Source organism: Alosa sapidissima, chromosome 4 (genome assembly GCF_018492685.1).
Source record: "Alosa sapidissima isolate fAloSap1 chromosome 4, fAloSap1.pri, whole genome shotgun sequence".
Taxonomy (NCBI): Eukaryota; Metazoa; Chordata; class Actinopteri; order Clupeiformes; family Clupeidae; genus Alosa; species Alosa sapidissima.
The window spans coordinates 2141016-2167186 of NC_055960.1; the positions used below are offsets into that span (position 1 = coordinate 2141016).

Sequence of the window (26171 nt, forward strand, 5' to 3'; positions counted from 1 at the left end):
TCAATTTAAGACCTTGCAGTTGGAAATGTCATTTGCTTACTCAAAGTTTAAAGACCTGTGTGTCTTGGCGTGTTGTTGCTTTCACTTTATTGTTGAGGTCAAACATGTTAAGTTTTTACCCGCGTAACCTACACTGATCCAGCTTTGCCAAAGCCCTGCATCTATCCTCACTGGTAGCTTACAGTACAGTGCTGTGTGGGAGGGGGCGTGGCTAGCGGCGAAAGCCAATGTGCTTCTTTTACCGATATATTTGACGATATCTTTAGCATTTCTTATTCAAACAACGTCAAATTTGGCACTGCACTTACTCATGCCCATAGCAAGACGCCTGCCAAGTTTGAAATCAGTCTGACAAACGGTCAGCGAGATATGCGTGCCACAGACAGACAGACAGACAGACAGACAGACACACAGACGCTTCTTGCTTTATAGATAGATAGGCTAGTATACTATGCTGAGATAACCCTGATGAGTTGCTACCTCAATACATTTTTACTTTGAACTCTGGCCAAAGTAGCCTTATGGTCAGGTTTAGCACAGTCCCACACATTGTGAACCCACTTATTAAGCTAGTTAGGGGGGGGGGGATACATTTTACAAACTGAAATCGCATTTTCCTTTACAGGCCTACAGGCGTCAATGAGAGAACACTTACACTTACATGATTTTGGTTTCGATTTTCTAATTGGAGTAAGTCTTTGTTAACCTGACTCTCGCCAGATGAATTTCGTTCCACCTAGCTACACTCATCCATCTGGAACCGATCCATTGGAATGGTGTTTCAGAAGGCTGGGCCTAATCAAAAAATGCTTGCATATGATTGAATAAGCCACTTGTCCGTCATCTATTGACGTGCTACTTCAACCACTCACATCGAAGCCAACCCGTGACGCTGATAACAGTCTCACAGTCTCACGCTTCTACGCTATGTCACATCTATGAAAATCCCGCCCTGCGTCCTGATTGGCTCTACCATACAATCTCGTGCTGAAATCACTCTCAATGGAAGAGGTCCCAGATGGATGTGAGTGAAGCTAGGCGGAGCTAAGCGGAACGAAATTCATCTGGCGAGAGTCAGGTTAAGTCTTTGTGACAACACGTCATGATACATTTGATAATGTTTGATCGTTGTTTTGGTATGAAGCATCTTTTACGTAATTAATGCGCACTCTAGAAAGTGAAAGTAGCCTAACCAAGGCCTACATGTGCTCTGTGTCTGAGCTGTCTGTGCACGTCCGCAATTGATTACGTTCCTCAAATGGAGAACACATCAATCCCATGGTATTGTTTGCCCTAAAATGCATGAAACATGCAAGTTCAAAATCCCGCCGGTAGCCACGTTACATCTCCGTTTCATATTTGCCTAGGCTACCAGCCAACAATAAATGAATTGAACGAACTCAACTGACAACAGGTAAATCTACTGATTCGGTCATTGAGACTATGAATACAGTAGCCTACAACAAACTTTCTGTCTTTCTGAAGTTTATTTTTGTATTCCGGGGTACAATAGCCTAATTGCCTAATGTCTTGACAATAGTTTTTCTTACCGGCTTGCTGTTTAAACTGACTGTGCCACTCTGAACTTTCCTGCCAGGTTTATGACGTAAACCGCTACATCTCAGCTCTGGCATTGCCTAAACTCATCGTGTGGGAAATCAGATTATCTGTCAATATTGGGCTTTGAAAATAAGGGATAGCCTATTTGACCAGTAATTGTAGCCTACATTTTGTAACAAGGGGGAAGGGGAAGGGGAAGTTAAATTAGAATCGTAAATTAGAAAAGTTAAAGATGTCAGTGTAGACTTGTGACAGCTGAGTGGCGCACGTCTTAATTCACTTTTCAACATCACCTGAATGTAATACGTTTTCTTCCTTCGAAATAATTGTAATCAAACGAGTTGATGAGTGGTTCAAAATAGTACTAATAATTGTAACAATATAATTAATAAGGATCTTCCTGCTGGCTATGTAAGCGTGTAATGACCTACACATTTTTGCTCAGTGCCCAAATGCAATGTTACATGGTGATTTAGATAGATAGATAGATAGATAGATAGATAGATAGATACTTTATTGATCCCCAAGGGGAAATTCAAGATTTCTTTGTTTCCCTGAGGATCACACAAAACTACAAGCCCGATTTTGATGAAAGTTGGCGGAATGTAGCAAGGGCAAAGAAAGAATCGCCAGGCAACTTTCCCAGTGTTGCATGACATGGCACTTAGCCTGCATGGATATCTGCACTCTCAGAATGATCTACTTCCGAGATGTCTTCAACATTACATTTTGTGTGTCCTCTTCCTGCAGATCAGACATTTTGCCAGTAATTCAGTCGCAGTGGTGGTGAAGGCAAACAAATTTGATCCTAGCATTTAATTGATCATTAAATTGATCTGTTTTACTCCACGACAGGCTTAGAATTTCATCATTTTAGGGACAAGGCCACTTGGCCTTCAGTTGGGCAGATTTGGTGGGGGGGCACAAAGGCCACATGTCAGGGCACCAAGGCCAAAGTTAACTATACAGTAGGCTATAAAAATTATCAAAGTTGTATTGGGGCACCAAGGCCACAGTGTTGTATTGGGGCACCAAGGCCTTTGATTTTTTAAAAGGGCATCACGGGACAGGAGGATGTCTTAAAGCTGCAGTAGGCAAGTCTGACAGATTGAGGGGACTTAGCCAACATTTTAAATGTTTACAACTCTCATGCCCCTCCCCCACTACCATCGAGCATCCCCTCATCGAGTTTGTGGTCGTCAGTACGCACCAGACTGCGCCAGACTGTGATTGACAGTCAGATCTCACACAGCCCTGCTCTGATTGGACCAGAAGAACCGGGAGCTGTGGAATTTTGCAAAACAAATAACAGGCTCTAGGTGGAGGTAGAAGTGCCGGTTGTTTCTAAAACCGACTGATTTATGTTGTTCTGTCGGAGCATTGTGTCGGTTTCAGTGAATATGATCAAAAAATTGCCTACTGCAGCTTTAACAATGATCAAATTAATTTGCAAACATATTTCTATTTTTAAACAAAGGCAAGGAGTCCATAAAGATGTGGCCTCGGGCCACAGGTTGCTGACCACTGCCCTAGGTAATATGAATGACCTCGTCCACACATAGGGCCCTATCTTACACCCAGCGCATCATGGTGCCAAGCATGATGCAAGTCTTTAGATAAAAATGCATACAACTTCAAGAAACACCTCACCTCACCTTATGAACTTGTCACAGAATAAGAATATGTCAATAACTCAATTTTAGAGTGATCAGATAGAACCTTACAATTCTAAAGGGACGACATGCTTTAGATTATGCGTTAAGAAAAAAAATAGCCATTACAATGGGACCCAGTGGTCAGTTCCAAAACTGATTACTCTTACCTTCCCATGCATGAGCAGCCTGAGAGTGAGGGTCACATTCATGCCCCCTTCTCCGAAGTCCTGCTCACAGTTCATTCTGGTGTTTGAGTCTGACACAGGGAGACGCATGTAAGTGGCCTGGTCAGCAGGTGGGCTGGCGGTACAATGTGGGGACCTTTGACTTCCCGTTACCACTCTGTTGACACACAACACAGATACATCATTGAGTGAGCTGTGAGATGTACTTTTTGACAGACCATATCAAGGAACATTATCATTCGTGTTTACCAGTGGTGGAGGAAGTACTGAAACTCAGTACTTAAGTAAAAGTACAAATACACAGAGAAATATTTACTTTAGTAAAAGTAAAAGTACCGCAATTACAACCCTACTTAAGTAAAAGTAAAAAGTACCTGCTTTTAAATGTACTTTAAGTATTAAAAGTAAAAGTATTTGCATAATGATTTATTCTCTTATCTATATTCTAAAAGAAAAATCAGTATGGGCTGTGGCATTTTAATTAAGCTAGTTTTAGGTTATACTCGACTAGATAGTTTTAAGCTAATGCAATTGTGCTTACCATCTGTGGCCCAATTTACATTCTGACCTACAATTCTAGAGACTGTAATTCTGGTTATCTACTAGGGTGATCTGCTGAGTAAAAGATCATTCAGCAAAACACGAGAGCCTGAAGTTTAACGGGGTAGACAAGGAAAACGTTGGGTGGATCGTAATGCCAATTCTGCTGATTGAACAGAAAAGTTGCTGAGAAAGGTGTCTTTATGATTAGGTTCAGTTTCACTTGCGCAGACGCACAGAGACATTGAATGAGCGCTCACATTACTACCCCCAAGTGTAGGCTATGCCTCTTTATTTGATCACACACAATTAATAAAGATTTCCTAATCTGGAAATTGTTATGTTTTTTTTCGGCCAGTGGTTCTATAATACAGTAGTCTACCATTCATTTGTGCCGCAAATGATCAGACGTGTGACAGAAGCAGGGGCATAGCCTGTAACTTCGCTGATCCGTGGGTAGCAATCTCATCGGAGAGGAGGCCCTAACGCTGCAGATAACAGACAGAAGGCACAGAACACAGTTGCATGTCCAGTAGCCATGGGTCTAGTGAATATAGCCTACCGAGTGCAGATGGCTACAAGCTCACGCTTTGCCTGGTCTAGACTAGAAGCTTATGTTTCAAAGGTTTAGAAGCTGGGCACGTAGAGCTCCAGAATCTTTGGTAGCAACCCCGCCCCCTGGTAAAACAAACGTGTTTGACATAGAGAAAAAAAACTGATCATAAAATGTATCGTAAAAAGGAACGATGGTGTTGTAGAAATGTAGCGGAGTAAAAGTACAGATAATTGCTGTAAAATGTAACGAAGTAAAAGTCAAAAGTATGCACTATAAATTCTACTTAAGTAAAGTACAAATACGTGGAAAATTTACTTAAGTACAGTAACGAAGTATTTGTACTTCGTTATATTCCACCACTGGTGTTTACTAGGATGCATGATACATTGGCAGTCATCTAGGATATGTTTTCCTGATTCATCAATCTAATAGGGGTGTGACGATACACTCAGCCCACGAGATGATACACAATATTGGGTTCATGAGAACGAAACAAGACAATATTTTAACACTATTTTTAAGAAATCTTCAATGATGAAATATGTGACTGGAAAAAAATGCCTTTTATTGACTGAAAGTCACAGAATGCAAAACAATCCAGGTGCATTTTGAAAATTTTCAAACCAAGTACAAGTATTTACATTAGGCTAGAGTGCCCTACAGAATTATTGGCACCCCTGGTAAAGTTGACTAGGTGTCTGTGAACTTTAAGCAGTAGTTCATAACTAAGGTATGAAAATAAAGTGTGACAGAGGTTAAATGATTATTATTATTAGTAACTATTATTAGTAATTATTAGTAACTATAGTTTTTAGAAAGATTATTATTAGGGCCAGAGCACCAAAGGTGCAAGGGATATGGACCTCCCTAAGAAGAATATAAGCACCCCCCCCCCCCCCCCTCAAGTGGGTAAGGCTGAAAGTTTGTAGGATATCAATTGTTGCACTGCATATCACATATGTCATAAATTGTTTACTTGGAAGAATTTCATTGTACCCATATTTGTGGTGTAGCGCCACCTGTGAATAGTGAATATCATTGGTGTAAAATGTCACATCCAACAGACAGTGAGTAAGTGTTTCCAATGTATAGCACTTGCAAAAACAAATACAGGGTTCCCACTGGTCATGGAATTTCTGGAAAGTCTATTCCAGACATGGAAAGTCAGGGAATTTCATCATTGTTGGGGAAAAGTCATGGAATATCAGGGAATTTTGTTGTAAATCTACTTGCCAAAATACAATATATATTTCCATGCAAGATTGGTTATATCTGGTTATTAGCTTTACTGCTTGCTTGAGTAGTTGTGGTTAGTCCAACTTTGTTCAATGCCCATTCATCTCGTGCGCAAAAAAGTAAAAGATTCTTGAATGCTATGTGGCTGCTCTGAAATCTTTGGTCAGTATATTGTACCATTTAATTCATTATATTGTAGGTCATGGAATTATAATTTTTTGTCAGGGAAAGTCAGGGAAAAGTCATGGAATTTTACATTTGACTTAGAGTGGGAACCCGGCAAATAGCACACACATCAGATACATTTGACGCATGCACCACATTGAGTGAGTGCATTTTTGGATTCCGGAATGTCATGTGTAGCGGACCGCAGGTGCTCGGGCCCTCCATTGCCGCTTGCAGCTCTATTTAAAGTGTTAGGATTGTATACCATTATAGGATTGCCATTGGGATTGTATAACATTAATTCATTAAGTGTAAGCTTAATTAATGACTGAAATAAGGAACACTAATATATTTGAAAAATATTCAGCTTTTGGACCTGGCACACATGAAATGTGCTACTAGAATTTGAGGAATTCATCTAGATTAGAATCTTCACATGGTTTGTTTTTCTTTTAACCCTATTTTTCACATTGACCATGCTGATGCATGGCTTCTGTTTTATGCCCACAAATATAATACATTCCCAAAAACATAACAATAGTTGCCTACCACAAATGTTACATCGTTACACCCCCAATTATCACCACTTTTGTTCGGAAATTCTAAAACAACGATGTTTTTTAACACTTTAATTTTAGTACTTAGTTTTTTTAATTTTATTAAATTAACCTTACATTTTTCAGTAGCCATAGGTGAACAAAATCCATAGATTTGAACAAAATCTGGTTTGGTTCTTAACGGAAGCATTTACTGCCTGAAATATCCGATTTTGTTGACCACGCTCAGAGTTATAGTGCTGGCCTGATGGGTCGCCTATTTACGCCGTTTCAACGGCACATGAACGGTTAAACTTAAATTAAAATTTCTTGCCTTACAACACTGTTTACAGCTTTTTGAGTCACGGTAAAAAGTCATTTTTGGTACATAGCTAATTTAGATACACCTATGGTGTGGGTGCTTGCGTTTCTTTAGGAAACCGCCGTCTTGGTTTGTATAGAAATGGATATTAAGTGACACATACACGCAAGACAGCGGAAATACGGGACCGACGGTAATAGTTCCAATAACTCATTTCCCACCAACCCATACTGTGATGATTTTTATGTTTGCAGAACTTTCAAAATCCCTTGACCAACGTTTTTGAAAGAAAGCTCTGGAGATGACACAGAGATGCATATTCAAACTGCAGCCTAGGATGAGTTTGAGAAAATGCATTTTCTGTGGGTCAGTGGGAATTATGTGACATATTAAAGAGAGGGAACAAAAATATACATGCAACATGATGATCTCAGGATAATGTGAAAAACTGATTTCCTTACATGTACTCTTAGCTGTAAAATCCTGAGATCATGTACATTACAATGGATACATATGCATGTGCAGATTATTTTCACAAAAGGCTATTTTTCTAAATGTCTTATTTCAGTTCATGAACAATAAACAGAAGTATATCTGGAACTGCTTGTGTTGTTTGTCAGACATAGATCATAAAAAAACTTTGTTCAGAGAGAAATAAATGTGATACAGAATGAATGGGTAAATCAAAAGAGAAACTCAGTGAGACAACGTATACTGACAGATATTTCAGAAAGGCCTTATGGCTGCCCCCATCCCACATTCCAAAAGTAGGTCACAAACTGATGTTAGCATGAAGCATGCGGCACAGAATATGAAATAGCAAAATATCAATTTTTAGTGACATTCTAGCCACTAGTCTTAGAGAGCATGTGGCACCATTTAATAAAAACACAGATAACTGGTGAATCTCAATGTTAAATACTGCTCAGTGTTTGTTCTTGGGAGTTTTCTTGCCACAACTGCTTATTACAGTTTAATTGTATTTTCTTTGTCACTCATTTATCTCAGTGCAGTGCCCGTTCAAACATGACAATCCTGTAGAAAACCCGTAGCCCAATTACACGTCCGCAGGTATGCCTGCTTTAAAAATAGGATGATAGGGAAAAACATCATTCCAGCTAAGCATTCAATAATGAATACTGAATATTATATTATAATATATTAGCCTATAATAAATGTGCAGTAAGCAGAATTTAGGCATGGCTGCTGCTGTTTTAAGTTAAGGCTATGTGTATTGTTAAGCTTATTGAATAACTTCCTGATAGAGAAGACAAACCATTTTGTGGAATGATGCATCATCATATGACATTTGAAAAGATGTGATTCAACAATCTCTGGCAGTCTATAAGTGACATCCTGCTCTGTCTGCCATTCGTTGTCTGTAGCTGACTGCTTTGATGTAGGCTATATGTTTAGCCTATTGAATAACTTGATACATGAATATAATGGTATAGAAGACAAACTATTTTGTAGAAAGATGCATCATCATATGAGATTTGCAATGATGTGACTCAAAAACAGTCTTTGGCAGCATAAGTGATATTTCTCTCTGTCTGCCACTCGTTGTCTCTGCGTGGCATTCTGAAACTTCCTTAAATTCGGAACCATTAGCCTATAGCTTGTTTCAATTTGGGACCTTGCAGTCAGAATTGTCGTTTATTCAAAGTCTCTGGGGCTCTGGTCAAAAGGGCTATGCAAAGTGTCAGTTTATTGCACATCCTTTTTATGTCATTTTGAATAACCACTGCATACCTGTGTTTGTTAGCGTGTTTTTCAAAATCTGCCGAATCATTTTATGCAAGCAAACTGCATACATGTCTTTACTGTTGATGTCAGACATGATAATCATCAAAACATCTTGGATCTTGACCTGTGCCCTGATTCAGTGCTGCCAAAACTTGTCTCACAGATGCTTGTATTGAATGCAGTGCTGGAGACGCACCTCCTTCACTTTATATGGGCTTACGTCATCTGTTGTGCAAGTAAATTGTGGTTCTGTCTTTTCTTCCATCGCCTCTGTCAAAAAGTTGAAGTGTTCAACTTTTGCTACACCAACGGAGAACAATGCAAGGCACCAGCCAATCAAATTATGGTTATGCTTCAAGATATACACCATAGTACACACCCCGACTGTTGGGAAAATCTACCAGCATGCAGTAACGCAACGCAACTGTGTGCATCTAGGGTTACCCACTCTGTCTCTGGTCCTGCGCTGTGCGAGAGGGGGAGTGGGGGAGCGGAAATAGCCAATGTGTGCTTCTTTTACTGATATATTTATAGTGGATGGAATCCACTATCTTGAAATCTCCTGGCTTCTTCTTCTTCTTAAAACCTTTTCTTTTTACCTTTTCAAGAATGAATGCGACTCTAACCGCTGAACGTACAGACATGTTGAAATAACCGTTGTGTCTGGAGTTGGACAAGACAGTTATTTTTTCAGATTTTCTTAAAAGTTTATACTTTTTGAGAAATAGGGCATTAAAAATGTTAAAAAGCTAATTTCCCCCCCATAGACTTGAATGTCTGTGATGTCATAATGGCCTAAAGCCAGCTGCGGTCGTTAAGCTCCCAGAGTAGTTCCCGGGCTAATCAGAACACTGGCACAGGTGTCACCTGTAAATCCAACTGTCTCAGCTTCTAATGCATACAATCTGGCGCTCCCTAAAACTAGATAGATAGATAGATAGATAGATAGATAGACAGATACTTTATTGATCCCCAAGGGGAAATTCAATTACACATAAAAACTACACATCCTGTTTAAGTGTTTCCCGTGTGTCAAAATAAAAGTCACAGCCATATCTCATTCTTTGCGCATTATATCTCCAGAACAGCTTGACGCATATGCTTCAAATTTGGCAAAAGTGTTTGTATGGACTCAAAGATGAAGTGAGTTGATGTTGGAGGTCAAAGTTCAAGTCCATGAATACTCTGAGCGTGATATCTCAAAAATGCCTTGACATACATGCCTGAAATTTGGTATGAGTGTTTGTATGGACTCAAAGATGAAGTGAATTGATGTTGGAGGTCAAATGTCAAGGTCAAAATCACCTTGAGTGTTATATCTCAAGGTTTTTTGGTAGAAGATTCAATGTTTTTTTTCCAGGAATCTCCCCACCAACATTAAGCCAGCAGCTTTCCATCCACTATTGTAATTCCTCTGGCATTACATTTCTAGTTAACAATATCTTTTGAATTACGTATCCAAACAAACTTGGCACTGCACTTACTCGTGCCCATAGCAAGACACCTGCCAAGTTTAAAATCAATTGGATGAACATTTTGAGATATGCAAGCCTAACCTCCATGAAGCTGGCCCCCCATGTCATACTAAAAATATTAAAAACACTGCTATTCATTTGTGCTACCTTTGATCGGCAAAACACCAAGCTTGCAAGCTAACAAGCTAACTACACTCCACTGTTTTGAGTGGACACATATTGTACTGTAAATCCAGACATCTTTATAAGACCAAGACTAGCAGTGCATTCCAAATAAAACTGTTAGCAATCAAGTTCCCTGTGAATTTTACATCCAGTGCAGTCGGTAAGGAGTAGGGAATACAGCATAAGGACCCTTGTGATCGGAATGCAACCGTAGCTAACAAGCTCATTGATACTGCCAGGGGCTAGGCTTGCAATGCTAAGTGCTGTTCCCATAAGGTGCATCCCATCCCTCTATTTACATACAGCCTCTCTCCTAGGACCTCAGTCCTCCAGCTCATGCCCATCGAGGATGCTTAATTTATCTAATTGCAACCAGAGGAGGTGAAAACAAGGAGAGAGAAGAAAGGGCCGATATGTGAGGAAACACAAGAGCATCCTATGCATAAACATTTTCAGTCGGAATTGTGCGATCATAGACCTCTGAAGTTCGCCTACAAAAAAGAACAACGGCCATCTATGCCCATATAAGGAGATCCGGATGTTAATTGAAGCTAACTACCTATGGCAAGTTGCATTGCAATTTAGCTCTGGGGTAGCAGTTTGCCGTCTTAACGTATCGAAGATCACAGTACCCACTTGAAGGCAGAGGACAAAAGTGTGTTGAGCAAAATGTCTGCATTTCAGACTTCTTTGTCCCCACGAGAGTTTAACAGGTGCGATAATTCAAAATCCCCATGTTATTTTCCCATAGGAAAAAACACAAGATACCAGATCTCAAAGATGGCAGCTTTTTTGAAGGCGAACTTCAGAGGTCTATTGGTCCAAGCTGTCAAGGTAAAAAGGTCCCTCCCACGTCTATTAACTTTCGGTTTACTACAAGTTTGTAGGGATTTATTAGCGACAATAAATTGTTCTGCTTAGGCTGCCTTCACATGCTCTATGCCCCTTTATGAGTCATCATATTTGTCATCAATGATATACTCTCTGCTTTATTGCTCTACTCATTCCTGTAATAATAATATCATACCACATACCCTTTTTCAATGCTGGCCCTACTCTGAATGTATACTCTACTCTGAACTCTGAATGTATCATACCATTATTCATTGTGAATCATCTACATATATTCGACCAGGTTCCTTTTTACCCATACAAAAATGTGATATATGGCAATATATGAACATATATGTCAAATAACAGGGACTTAATATTCAAAAATAAAAAGTATCAGGGACTTAATATTTTTTTAATTAATAATTGTACTTATATGGACATATATGTGATTCAAATATTTGTGTCAAACATATATTCAAAGCTATATGTCCATACATGCATACAAAATATTTGAATTTTTAATTATTTATTAAATATTTATTTATAAAATTATTTATTTATAAAATTATTTTTAATTTTTATTTAAATAACATTACATATATTTTGAAATATATTTACCTTATATGAGTGCAAATATATGTCCATAGACATATATTTGCAATATATTGGTATCCCTAGTATGCGTACAAATACATAACTTATCATATATTAACATATATGCAACTGACATATATTTTCTGACATATATATCTTGAATTTCCCCTGGGGATCAATAAAAAAACGGCCAATTTTGCTATATTTTGAAATATATTTGACATGTATGTGTATATATGTGACTTATATGTGTGAGGCACACATTGACATATACATAATATATGTAATTTACATATATTGCCATATATCACATTTTTGTATGGGATACTGTCTCAGTCACCTTACTGCTTGCTCTCAGGATGGAGTTCTATCTGTACTCTGTAAAATGCATTCAGGCATGAGTATGTTATGGCAATGTATTAATATAATTTAATTAAATTCATATGAATTTAATTAAATTGTATTAATACATTGGCATAACATAATAATTTTGTCATAACATGCAAACTGCATATCATGCATCTGCATAACTGCAGAAGCAAAAATGAATCCAAATGATGCAGACTACTGTAAATGTAACATGCATCATTTGGAGTAATTCTTGCTTCTGCAGTAGAGAACAGGTTGACCCCCCCCCCCCCCCCACACACACACACACACATACACAGATCTATTGATCTAGCTGGTCATTTGAAAGGCAGGATGGCGCCAGTGAGCAGTACTTAATTCTCTTCTCTCCCCCCTCTTTTCTGTCGATCATTCCCTTTACCTTTCATTTTGTGATACTTTCTTTTGCTGTAATTACACCAGACATAATGGCAGAATTAATATGCGGTTACATTCCTTGTTCTGTCGGTCAGTTTGCTCCCATTGTTTATCTACCTGTTTATCCACATGCCCTGACAATCATGGTACAATAATGTGTAAAGACAACTCCACCTATAACAGACAATGTAACTCCAGTGTTTCTGCTATTATGTAAACATGATGAAAAATATAATTCAATAGCACTGAACTATTTTGACTACTATTTGGAATGGAAACACAGAATAACGATCCAAAACTGAAAACGTAGTAATTTGATTCAAGATTCCCAATTTCCAGGATTGCATTGTGAATGTTGCCCATCACCACCAAACTTCAAGAAGAGGAATTTGAAAAAATGACCTTCTGAGTATCTGACAGTTCCCATTCAAAAGTCCACTGTCACTGTAGAAAAACATGTCAAATTATCCAAAAAGAGTCAAATCTCGATCAAATGGTGGTTCATTGATCACACATTGCTATTTTGACGCCACTGAAAATTAGAACACTAATGACCAAGAAAAAACTGGTCTAAAGTGAAATGTGCAGTGGTAGCAAAGTGGATACAGAGCTGGGAATGCAGCAGTTAGAAAAAGTTGTGGACTCGACTCCTGGCTGCCACCATTGTGCCCTTGAGCAAGGCACATTTAATTGAATTACCCTGTTGCTCCAGGGAGACTAGCCATTGTAATATTTGATGCATGTAATTTGCTTTGGATAAAAGCATCAGCCAAAGCTAAGAAGTCTAGTTTCTGATCTGCCTAGTCGCGAAACTTAAGCAACAAGTCCCTGGCAACACAATTGTTGATGTACTTGGATGAATGTCCTTAGGATTTTTAACCAGTCAATCAAATGTTATTTGGGTAAGTGTTTTTGAGGCTATGTTTTTGATTGTAACCCCTTGTCAGTCAGTATTGTGAAAGTAAATAACTATGTGTAAGACTGTTTTGTCATTGCTTACAATTTCAACTAGAATTCATTTCTGATGAACTCCAAAGTGTGCTTGCTCAGGTTAGTTTCGCTTTCGATAAAATCCAATATAGCGGAAGAACGACAAGGGTCAGTGATGCCTTCTTCTTAAGCAACTTACACCGGTTCTGGCCGGACGTTCCACAGATGGACTGGTGGCAATATCTCAAAAGGTCTAGGAGCAGGCGCTGGCCAACAAAATGGACTGACGGGAATAATAATAACAATAACTAGAATTCATTTCGAGAAACTGCAAAGTGTGCTTACTCAGGTGTGGTTCACCTATGGGAGCAGGTAGTGGAATAGGCTGGTTGAACTTGGTTTGCTTCTAACAGTACTCATTTTTCAACATCGGGCTTACGGGTAAGTTACGTGCATTAACGCACGTCTGAAACGGCAAAACCCATTTTTGATAGTTGCAGTGTCCCCTAGAGGTCGAAGGGCACTACATTTTGTGTGCATTGTCAAGTGTTGCTGAGATATGACCTCATGTGACCTTTGCTCAGCTGTAGTTCACCAACATGAGCAGGTTATAGTAGATTTTATTTATTTTAGAAATTAGGATAGTTATTGTTAGAAATGTTAGAAATTATGATTATTCAGGAGTTTGATCTGTGGTAGCGTTATTTTCTCCAACGGAAAATTTTATCTATTTTCAAACCTAGGTGTTCTCCTAATATTTCGTTACATTTATCTTGCCCAGTGCTCTCCGTTCCTGTGATAGTTTTGAGTCTCTTATGAGTTATGGTTTGTATATTATAGTATTTGTTTTGTCATTATGCTATTGATTGAATTTACATTATTGTTTATTATTGCTATTCTCTTTTATTTTCATTGTTTATTTTTATTAGGCTATTGATTAAATTCACATTATTGTTTATTATTGCTATTCTCCTTAATGTAGTCTTACCAACATTTTAAATTGTTCACTGTTAAATTTAACTATTGTATGTTTTTATTTGTATGTCGCTTTGAACAAAAACGTCTGCCATAAATGCATTCTAAATGTGGTTTGTTACATTCAATGCAGCCCATTACACACCCAGTGGAGGGCGATGTGGTATAGCATAATGAATGACTGAACTAGGCTTAAGGCTAACAAGAGTGAAATGTAATAGGTGCAGTGATGGCTCATGACTCAATACAAGTCAACAATCATAGCCAGAATTTTATTAAAAATAGACAAAAAGTCAAAGTCTGGTAAATTGTGATAGAAATACTGTAAATTTTGGCCTACTCATTAAAAGCAATAGAGTCCACTATATTGCAACCCAAAGCCTAAAGACATGGCAAGATAAGCTACACAATCTTGTTTTTGGATTTCTATCCCCTTATTCTCTTTATTTTAAGTTCACAGCGCAAAGATGGCATGCATCAGAAGAGGATGCTTTATGCTTCATGAAGAATCAAAAAGATTGCCGTGGCACTGCTCTAGATGTTTCGTTAAATCTTCGTAAACTTTTTGAATTTCCCCTTGGGGATCAGTAAAGTATCTATCTATCTATCTAAATTACTTTGTGAGGTGGAGAGATCTTTCAGTTTCGCACACAAAGTGCACTTAACTTATGTTCTCCATATCCTTGCCTCTGATAAACTGAAAATAATGAGCGTAGGCCTATGTCCATCTCGCAAATGTAGAGTCCGACTTCGAGTTTGCTGCAGACACAGTCATGGTTCTACTATTTGCGCAGATTTTTTCTCCTCTGCTGCTTTCGCGGTGTTGTTGTCTTTGTATAAAAACAAAACACCACTTTATTTCGGGTTAAAATGCATTGTAACTAAATGCATTGTACTCTAAACTTGGTAAAATATTACCTAATATCCCTTGGAAAATCCCTTTAACCTCCATCATGTTTCCCTTGATGTTAACAAACACTTCAACCTGCGATGTGTCAATAAATGAGCAAATATTGGTATCATCACCTGTTCTCATTATGTGGCTTCCACAGCATGGAGTGTGCACTGCAGATTTAAACTAGTGCCCACAGAGAAGTACAAAAATGACTCACTGACAGATATAATGTAGGCCCAAATTCATTGCTTTAATTAATCTTGGTCTGCCCAAGAATAGTACTACAACATCTCATAGCACCCATTCCCTGTGTCAGAGCTGCAACCATCCAGGAAAATGTTAGATAGGTGGGAGAACAGGAGAGGAAAGAAAGAAAGACAAGTGATGAAGACTGTGGATAGGAAGGTGTCAGCTGCATAAGCAACACTGGCACAGTATGTCTCTCTGATCTCTGAAAAGCTCTTCAGCTGTTATGGAGTGTACATGCAACAACTCAATAATGAGTCAGGGGAAAACAGACTTGGTCCTTCCCTTTTCACCTCAAACATGACTCCAGCAACTTACTAATCATTGCATGAATTCATCACTTGTCATCTTTATTTTCTTTCTAGAATTTTGTAAGCATTGATGAATAGCTTCATATACTAAGGATCCAACTTTGTGTCACTCTGTGGACTAACAAACAAGGTAAGAAAATCAGGAGAACAACCCCCAGTGATAATGTAGGGTAAGTGCATCATTGTCTAATGAAAAACAAAGGAGAGAGTAATAAAATACCATGACAAGACCATGTTGCCTTGTACCCAATAAATAAATGAACAGCTGAATGAGGACATTTCTGTAGCTATTTCAGTCTAATTTAATAGGAAACCAGCTTTAGCAATTTTTTTAGCATGGCTGGTAACTTTAACAAACTTGCATAGGCATGTTAATCTGTAGGCCTAACTTTAACTTTTTTTAGAGTGGTAGCCACCTGGAAGCTTGTTGTTTTTAGCATTAGCATTTTAACGCTTCATGGTTTATAAGAGAAAATCTGTATGGGAAAATGAATGGACTTTTGCATATACGGCTCAGTCTGAGCGAAACAACGGTCGTTGAAAACCTAGGCGTTCAGTTTGGTGAGTTAAAAGATATTTACTATTCTGTCACAAACTGTTGAACTTCAAAATGAAGATACAAAAATGAAGTGGACTATATAGTGAGTCACTTGCCTGGTACAGCAAGCAGGGTGGTTGAGAGGTATTGATGATTACAGATAACTCTTTGCTCACTTCCCTTGACTTCTCATGTAACCTTACATTACTGCTATAGTGCCTAAAACATCTGATTTATACTATCCAACTGATTGTGGCTGCCAAACTCTTCTGGAATCGACAGTTAACTTTATTTAACTGCGTGATTGTTGTGAGAAAACTTGTTATCCTTGCTTGGTAAAGCTAACTATGGTAAGCTCCTGCTCACCTTGTGACACATTTAGGAGAGAGCGCGAGAGACAGTTTGTAGTTTTAATGTTTTACGCTGGTAGCAAAGGTGTAGCAACAGTCATATTTTGGAGATATAGCGGATATAAAGTCTACATGGAGACAACATACACGTTGATTTTGTTGAAAGGAAACAAACGTGGGAACTCACGAGCAGTTAATCAACTATCGGGGGCATTATTCTTTTCATGATTCCTGAAACCCCATTCATGCTCTCATAGGGATTTTTTCTTACGAACCGGAACATGCAAAATGCTAATCGAACATGTATGACATTAGACATTACAGAATGTCACGGGTCGCTGAAATGTAGGTGCTATTTTTGGGGGGGGAGGAGAGGTGCTGTTGTTGTTATTAGCCTGCTTAAATATAGAAATAATAGAACAAATAATAGAAATAACAGAACAAATATAAAGCACATACATTTGGATTCCATATGCAGGACCTACAGTGGGTCCCATTTAGAAGTGGCCACTTCATTCGTCCTTCCTGTGATTTACGCAGCTGCTTTTCGCCACGAGGTGGTAGCTTAGCATTGCCGGTAAACAGGGCAGCAGACTGCATTCAGAGGCGTTGTAACGGCAGTGTAATTGGCAATCCGCGGACCGGTGCCGGGTCATGAGCTGGACCCATAGTCAGTAAAAGAAATGGACGAACAGACTCCGTTGTTTTCAATGGGAGGGCACTGACGCAAATTGAACGTTTTTTCAGTTGGCTTCCCATCGTACTGCGCAGACTCACACTTAACTCCGTGACATTACCCATCGAACTGAATCTTGTAATTCGTATAGAGTGTCCCAGTGACGCCACTTCCATTTGCCTCCATGGGACCTATCTTTAAAAAAAATTTGAACGCCAGTCTATGGCGAAAAATAAATTATTTTCTGGTCCCGGTTGACTTGTGCCTTGAATTACCCATATGAGGTTTGTCAATTTTAAAGACAATTTTTCATGTAAAGACATTTGCAGTTTGTTTCGTAACTATTGAATTACAACATTGTGAAAGATCGTAATTCCAATGACTACACAAACCCATCAGTCGCGCTAGTGACGTTAGCTCATTCACAGCCACACTAGATTGTACAAGCATACCAACAACAGGTCTTAATTGGGCTTTCCTTGAAAATACCATGAGTCAGAGGATTAAAAACATCAGGTAAGTTGTATTCGTCCATAGACTGTATATTAGATACTGTTAAGTGACATAGCAGGCAGCAAGATGCAACTGTTAACTAGCATAACAGCTAATCTTATCGTTTCATTACGTTGGTGACGTAGCCTACATCGTTCGAGATGAGAGATGTAGTCCACTGAGCGGATTCGCACAAAACCAACATAACTTTTGAAGTCTATCGAACAACAGTACTTTCTTGACGTGAAAAATTATCTTTTAAATTCACACACATCATATGTGAAATTTGTGGCACAATTCAAACTGGACCAAAAAATAATTGCTATCTCTCCATTAACTCCCGTTCATATTTTTTTGAAAGATAGGTCCCTTGTAGCGGAAGAGAAACGGAAGTCACTGGGACACTCTATTACAGATGGTTCACACAGAAATTCTTCTCACATTTCTTTCACCTTCAAAGTCATCAAAGTTAAACATTTGTTTGTGTATTATTATTAATACCATCCTCACAAGTGATATCAAGTCGTGTTAATGTTGAAACTACCAGACATGATCATCTTCAAACACAGTCATGGTAAAACAAAACAAAGAAGTTATAGCCTAATCTTCTTTCCAATTTTTTGCGAAAACCTCTGAAATGATTAACGTTAATGCCGGTTTTTTTTATTAGGTTTACTTGCCTCTATGTAATGCTTTACCTTATATTGTAGGCTACATAGCTTTGTTCATGAGTTTCCGTGCTGGCTGGACTTAGCTTCTTATCCAAACAATACGGTTATTTCCCTACTGTGCGACAGAAAGACGCAGGCATAATTGTATCAAATTACGTCAAAAGTTAGCTTCCCTACAACCGGACATGCTAACTATACTTCTTACGGGAACCCAACGTTACGTACGAGGTAGTTGAGCCTGTTTTGCCTTCTATTGTTAATGTAGATAATACAGAAGCTACAATGTCGGCACAGGATATATGTTATATGAAGTTATAGGATTTGAAAAAAATTCTAAATGAATGGGTGTTCTATGGGGTTAGCAGAGAGTTGTAGCCTGACGTAGTCATACTCAATTCTAATCAGAATATGAGTCTGATACTGCTAGCCTGACGAGCCAGACCCACAATAAAATGTAGGGTCTGGGCACTCACCGTTCGCAGTGCTCAGTCCGAGGGGCGGGATAATCAGTTGTCTTTCAAATTCCCTCTGCACTCAATAGGACAGCGGCAGCGCTATGAGTCCCATGCGTTTCCAACCAGCGGAGCTAGTTGGCTAGTTCAAACGTTTGCCAACTTAATAAAAGCTTAACTCGTGTCACACTGTTCGCCAGCAGCAACATCCATCTTATTTGTTTTCAAGTAGCAGGGAATTCGAGCCAAACCGTTGCAACTCTGCCATCAATCATTATGTTAAGCCCACCTAACGACTCTATACACGATTTCATTGGCCTGATTAAGTTTCGATTTCTGGAGCTCACAAGCCAACGGAGAGTTGCTAGACTAGCCCTAGCCGCTAGAGGCAAGCCTAGATTTCTAGGCTATGATACTGCTCCATTGGGACATAATTATGGGGCGTGTTTCAACCGATACGGGGGGGGATGCCTCTGCACTCAATTGGATAGACCTAACCAATCAAAGCAACGAAATAGCTTACCGTGAGGTGTAGGAAGAAAACACACGAACCATCCTTCTTCTCCACAAATGCCTTAACATTGTTTTCTGGTCTTTTGTAAAAGTTAGCGCCGTCAATAATTCCTAGCCTACAACACTCATTAGCGAAATCTAAGAGATACGTAGTAGGGTAGGCTATTAGAAAAAAACTGATCACCTATATCCCCTCCGTTTTTAAAAATAATTCTGTTGAACACTGATATACTACAAACATAAACAGCTGGGAAAGGCTGTCGCAAATCCCTCGTACAGGTGGTCAATCAGAGATTTCAAACGAACGAGGGAACATGTCGCAATGCAACAGTGCTGTTTTTCCTTGATGAAAGTGAAACCACGAGTTTTCCCACATCTCAACTTTGGCCAAAGTTTTCAGAAATAATCATTTTCAGTGATAAAACCTCATTAAATAATATGCATTTTCCATATGGGGTCTTAAAAGCCATGTATCCTTCTAGCCACCACGTTTTTATTTCAAACATGGCACCCGGAATGGCACCCAGGCTAAGAGAGTTGATAACCACAGCTCCATTCAACTTCCGGGAATTCGCCTCCCCCCTTGGCTGGACCTAGCCGGTCCACGAAAGAAAACCCAAAAAAACATGTGCTATACGAAGCAACTGCATAGGCTTTCTCTGTCTATGATCTATGGTTTATGATCTTCAAACTACGAGCCTCCTCGACGAGTAGATTGCTGGTCCACTGAGCCACGAATTTAGGCTAGATTATGCCCAGTGCTTCTGTCTGTTAAAGGGACACCAGGCAAAGTTTTCGTGTTAATTACTCATCTTTGTAAATCGGTATATGGTTAAATGACTCATTAAAGGGCGAATGAAGACTCTCTCGCCCGCCCCTACTGCCTGTAGGAAGAATATCCCGCTTGCAAGTTCAGTGTATCCTACCCGCCGACCGAAGCAGGATCAATTACATTCTCAGAGGCAGGCTACTAAACACTAGCGATTGTTGCAAACGTGTGTATAATGGCAGAGCCGGCGAAAAAGCAGCGAAAACCCTTGACGGAAGATGCAAAGAAAAGGAAAAGAGCTTCAGACCGAGCGAAGGGGGAGTTTTGTAGAGAAAAAGCATCAGGCTTGCCTGGTGTCCCTTTAATTTGCGGCACAACTGAATGGTGTTATGGAACCCCGGACCAAAAGAAAAAGAAACTAAATGTTTCCCTGATCAATACATACTTCTTAATTCATAAAATATAGAGGCATAACATTAGGTGGTAGTGGTAGGCTGTGAGTGCTCATTCAATGTGTAGGCCGTCTGCGCAAGTGAAACTGACAAATTCGTAGGAACTACTGTAAGCAACGATATTTAAAACAATGAATGAAGTGGATTCCTGTAATGTTGAATCATGAAAACAGCATAGTGATTGGATAGCCTATAAATCGTGACTTGCTGTAGGCCTAACAGTAGCTTACATCGTAGCAAATAGCCTATGGCGATGAGTCAGACAGAAGACGGACCCTGCTTGCTCTGTTAAAGTATTTCTGCCCCTTCCAAAATGCGTTAAAATGGTGTATTTACCAGCCAGAATTTCAAAATTTTCCCAGGGGAGACACCCCTGAACCCCTGGTAATATGATCAGCACCACCTCTCACAAAATACTCAGAAATATGACCGGTTCTGGTAATGAAAAAGGTTGGGAACCCCACAGATACTAAAGATCACCTCGTTGAAGATTTAGCCTAAACAGTAGACTAGGCTAAATCAGAACCTACTTTTTTTTATCAAGCTGGGGCCAGAGATGATGGCCTCTGGCGAACAGTTTAAGCCTACTCAAAATTAGTAAAACCAAATTTGGCGAAATCTCACACTTTTTTCCCTTTCCACTTTGCGCAGTAATTTCATTAATTCCAATTGGAGGAAAGAAAGACACATGCAGTTTTCTTGTTTAATTAATTTGGTAGTCTTATTATCAGCTAGGCTATAAGCCTAATGCAAAACCATTTTCTGATATTTTGTATAGATTGGCTATATGAAGATATCGATAGGCATAAACAGGGCGCCCAATGCGTGAGAGACACGCATTTCAATCCGCATTTCAATCCATTTTTTTAGGCCAGAAGTGTCAAGTCATAGGTCTATTAATCGAGGGTTTCTCCCCCGGGATATCTAAAAAAGGAGAGAGGAAAGAGCAGCAAGAGTAGGCTACCCAACATATTGCAGATGCACACCCCGAACAGCAGTCGTTTTGGATGCGTATAGCATACTTAATGTAAGCATCTCAAAAAAATCGGGTGCACCCAAATAATGTGTTTATTAACCTTATTAACAATTAACCTTGTTCTTGCCCATCTGAAATAACTCCTCTAGCTTTGCTGCCTCCATTCTTTGTTTTTCTTGTTTACAAAAAAAAACATTTTATATCCATGATGGGCTTGAAGTCTTCAGTTGGTAAATTAGCTAATCATTGTTTGCTAGTAACCAGCAACAAGTACAAATTCTGTAATTACTGCATGCATCCTGCGTGAAAAAAATGTGTGCTTTCAAGTAGTGAGTAATTCTGCTGCATAAAGTTGAACTTTTTGTTTTTACAGGAAGATATATGCAGTTAATGGTCTACAGCAGTGAAGAGTTGACAAGTTATGGTAGGCCAACTTGGAGTGAATATCCACAGGGGAAATTCTCTCTCTACTTGTAGCTGAGTAGCCTGATGGTATGCACAGTGCAGGACATTACTGAACCGGAAGTCTTTGCACAAGAGATCAGAGTCAAGATTAAAATGAAATGCTGTCAAAAGAAAGTAGATTCTTACTGACTTTAAGGGATTGAATACTTTTTGCACGTGGATGTTGGATGTATTAACTTTTTGTATAATCTTATTTATATTCTGAAATTCATTACAGTGTTTACTATACAATTTACTACACTAGTTGACATAATAAATTGTACTTGCCACTCTAGAATGACTTTGATGTTTAGATTGCAACTGTACATTATACTGTATATATTCAAACATTAAAACTATCTAACACTTAAGTAAGTCTGGGTACCCTGATAGAATGCATCTGTAATATTCTGTTATGTGCCAAAGACTGTTGGGCTGCGATTCAGCCTGAGGTTCATGCCCTGGTTGTAGATGAATAGGTCTACTCAGGCCAGATAACATTCCCCTATGAAGCAGGCATAGCCTTGTGAGTAAAAATACCTCTCCGTCCTCTTGCATGACAAAGAGATGAGTTGTGTCACCAGCACAGCGACCACATGATGTGCCCTGGCTTCACAAAGAACATGTGACTGTCTAGTCTGCGCTGTGTATTTGAGAGTGTTTCTGTGTGTGCAATAGCAACATTGATGTTATATACTATATTTATTTTATATTTTAACAATAAACATTACATTAGCATTCAAATGAACAGTTTAAGTCAAACACATTTAAAATCAATAGACTAATTCTAATACTAAAAACAATAATACATAATACCAAGTCTTCATAACAACAATAATCATGAACATTTACAAACAATGACTGGATTCATGGCCTCCTGAAAATCCCACAACAATCGCTAGAATGGAGAACACTAGGTAAATCATTCCACCAGCAAGGAACCACAAACAACTTAGTTGTTGATTGTGAACTATTAGTTTGGATGGAAAGCCAACACAGCAAACACTTATCAGAGGACTGCAGTGGTGAAAAGGGGAATAAACTGAATCATAGAACTATATGATTTGCACTGTGATTATCACTGAATGATAGAAAGAGCAGATCCATTAAGTGTCCTGTAGGCCTGATTGAAGGATTTAATTCAAGTTGCTATGCGAAGACAAAGTAGGGAACGTAATAGAGGAGTACTAAATACTACTGCTTTTGGAATCATCTGTAATAGTTTTACTACATGTGAAGGAATATTTCATTGCAATAGTCCAGTTTCAAAAGAACCTTGTGGCCTGTACAAGAAGTTGTGTAGCACATTGTGTGAGAGAGGGTCTGATGTTCTGAATATTGTATGACAGAATGTTCACAAAAATTAGGCATATTATCTTCTTAAAATAGCATTAATTTAAGTTAATATTTTATATAATTCAAATACAGGTCATATTCATCAATAAGAGACCACTGCAAATTTGAATATGACCGTCAACTCATTCAAATGACACTCAGCAACCATAGGATGACAAAATGTGCAGTGGTCTCTCAATTTTTTTCCAGAGCTGTAAGTTGATGGGGTTTACCACAGTTCCTGACAGGCTATGAAAAGTATGACTATTAGTAATCGTATGACTGTGAAAAGTACTTGATGTTGTATTGGTGATTACTTAACTCATTGAGTGCCAAAAATGTAATATTACGTTTTTCCTTCCCATGCGTTGAGTGCCAAAAACATAATATTACGTTTTTAGCTTTTTTTTAAATTACGAAACTAGACACTGTAACACACCTTATATGTGATTTTGGGAACTCTGTGATGAATGGAAATGAAATATATGACGATCGAAAACTCATGAAAACGCACAATCTGTACATTTTATCATAACTCGGTTGCCGCTTTGGGTCGAATCAGTGACTCATGCACGTCATCTCAAAACCAGGCCATTTTCGTGGGTCTATCACTAGGTGGCAGTCTCGCCAGGTCTCGCTGATCACTTCCCGGAAAGTTTACAGGCAACACTTCATATTTCATGAAAGACGTTATATCTCCATTTCTAGAAAAAAACAGCGATTTTGATGAAAACTAGCCACTGTTTAGCTTGGGATTTCTCAGGAACAGAGGCGTGTAGAAATACACGGTTTGCACCCATTGAGAGCTTAAAGTCTCACCTTTTAAATGAGCCATTGTATGTGTTCATAGCTATAACACAGAATATGCTGTGGCTGTACAAAAATCATCAACAATGGTCTAGATTGCTGGCACTCTAGGACAAAGCTTCCGAAAACAGCTTGGCATTCAATGAGTTAAAAGGTGTATATTCTCACAATGGCCTGATGTGCTATTATGGAGCCTGTTCTGTTTGTGCCTCTGAGGAGGGGGAGAGAAACCTGATTGTAGATTTCTGTGTTGTTAAAACACAGATCCTTGTTGACTGGGTGTGGTTGCAGAGTAAGAGTCCCATCTGTAAGGTTGATCAGTTAACCTTTCCCTTTACCCCATTTGGTGACCTCCCTGTCTGGATATAGGTTGTGTGAATCTTTATATTGTCTCAACTCACTCCACTCCTTCATCTCCTCTTTCTAAACGATTGGGTGGAGAATGTGAGAATTGTAATAGAGAAGGGACAGATGGTGTAGAGAGGCAGCTGGAGCAGACAGCCTGAGCAGAGGAGGGGCAGGGATCAATAGCTTTTAACAATCAGGAGGGTTATGGTTACTGGTTGCAGTTGCATCTTACAGGAAATCTTTGTCAGTCCTGAACAGCAAAAAGGTATACCACCTATTTAACACATGTTCTGTTTTGAAAAGTAAATATTTGAGAATCTCAGCTATTCAGACTATTGTGCTATTCATACAATTCTTCTGTAATCACGTATAATGTGACCTGTATATTTGTCTGATATTTGTATCCATACTGGGGGAACTATGGTGCAAGCGGCTGCAGCGTCCATACTACATTTGGGTCCAAGTGCCCATGCAGACCCCCAGTCAATTCCCGTTCCTAGCCCATCTCCCCCACTCACTTCCCATCACTCTTCACTGTCCTATCTGAGGCAAAAAGTAAAACAAAATACTGAAAGGAAACATACCTATGAAATAATTTCATAATTCAGCACTAAAAGAAACCAATTATCCTAAAATCATACCCTATATTTGCCTGACCTGCAAATATTAGCCCTTTGGCACTGTTTAACCCATTCACGCTGGATGCTGCACGACGCAACATTCTATCTCCCACTGGTTGCTGCATAGCGCAACATTGAATCTCCCACTGGTTGCTGTGCAGCGCAGAATGCTTTTTATTTCATGTTTCTAGGTGCTACAGAGGCTTACATATTACATTTTGGTAGATGTTGACAATTTTTAGTATTTTTTCAGAAAACCCTCAGGAAATAAGGTTATTATGACCGCCGCGCAGCGAAGCGGCGGTCATATAGGTTTAGTCAGATTTTTTTTTTTTTTTTTTTTTTTTTTCTTTCTCGCATGCCCAAATTTCCGTCAATGATTCCCGGGACACTGAAAGACCGGGGTACACGAAACTTGGTGGACATGTAATCCCACATGGATAGCATGGAACCATCGTTTTTCATTTTGATCTGTAGCCCCCCCGCTGAATTGGACCCCCCGAAAGGAGGGTAGGGCAGACACAGTTTTCTGTGAATATCTCGAAAACCGTAGGGTTTAGGAGGACCATTTTTTTTTGTATGTTGATCTCAAGGGGCCATGTCAACCCATTCCATAACCACTCATTTCATGTATAGCGCCACCTAGTTAAACACAAAAAAGTAAAAATGAGGTGGTGTAATTGAAGGTATCTGTGACCTAACATAGTCAAAACTGCACGAAATTGGAAGTGTAGGATCATTATGACACCCTCTGTATGCACGCCAAGTTTTGTGGAATTCCGTTCATGGGGGGCCACACAATAAATTAATTTATGTTACTATACACCAACTGGCCTGTAGGTGGCCGGAGACAGTTTTCTGTGAATATCTCGAGAACCGTAGGGCCTAGGAGGTCCACCTTTTTTTTGTATGTTGGTCTTAAGGGGGCATGTCAACCCATCCCATTACCACTTATTTCATGTATAGCGCCACCTAGTTAAAAATTAAAAAGCAAAAAATTAGGTGTTTTCATCACAATATCTCTGGCTGACAAGGTC

General features: G+C 39.1%; 1 protein-coding gene across 4 annotated transcripts in view; it reads right to left on the bottom strand.

The window, feature by feature from the left end:
- Positions 1-26171, bottom strand: part of pcbp4 (poly(rC) binding protein 4) — a 129920-nt gene that overhangs the window by 90963 nt on the left and 12786 nt on the right. For all 4 annotated transcript variants that reach the window (XM_042088901.1, XM_042088902.1, XM_042088899.1 and 1 more), the window contains one exon: positions 3383-3557. In XM_042088901.1, the coding sequence (XP_041944835.1) occupies positions 3383-3490 (108 nt within the window). In that variant the 5' untranslated portion in view covers positions 3491-3557. The remainder of the gene's footprint in view (positions 1-3382; positions 3558-26171) is intronic.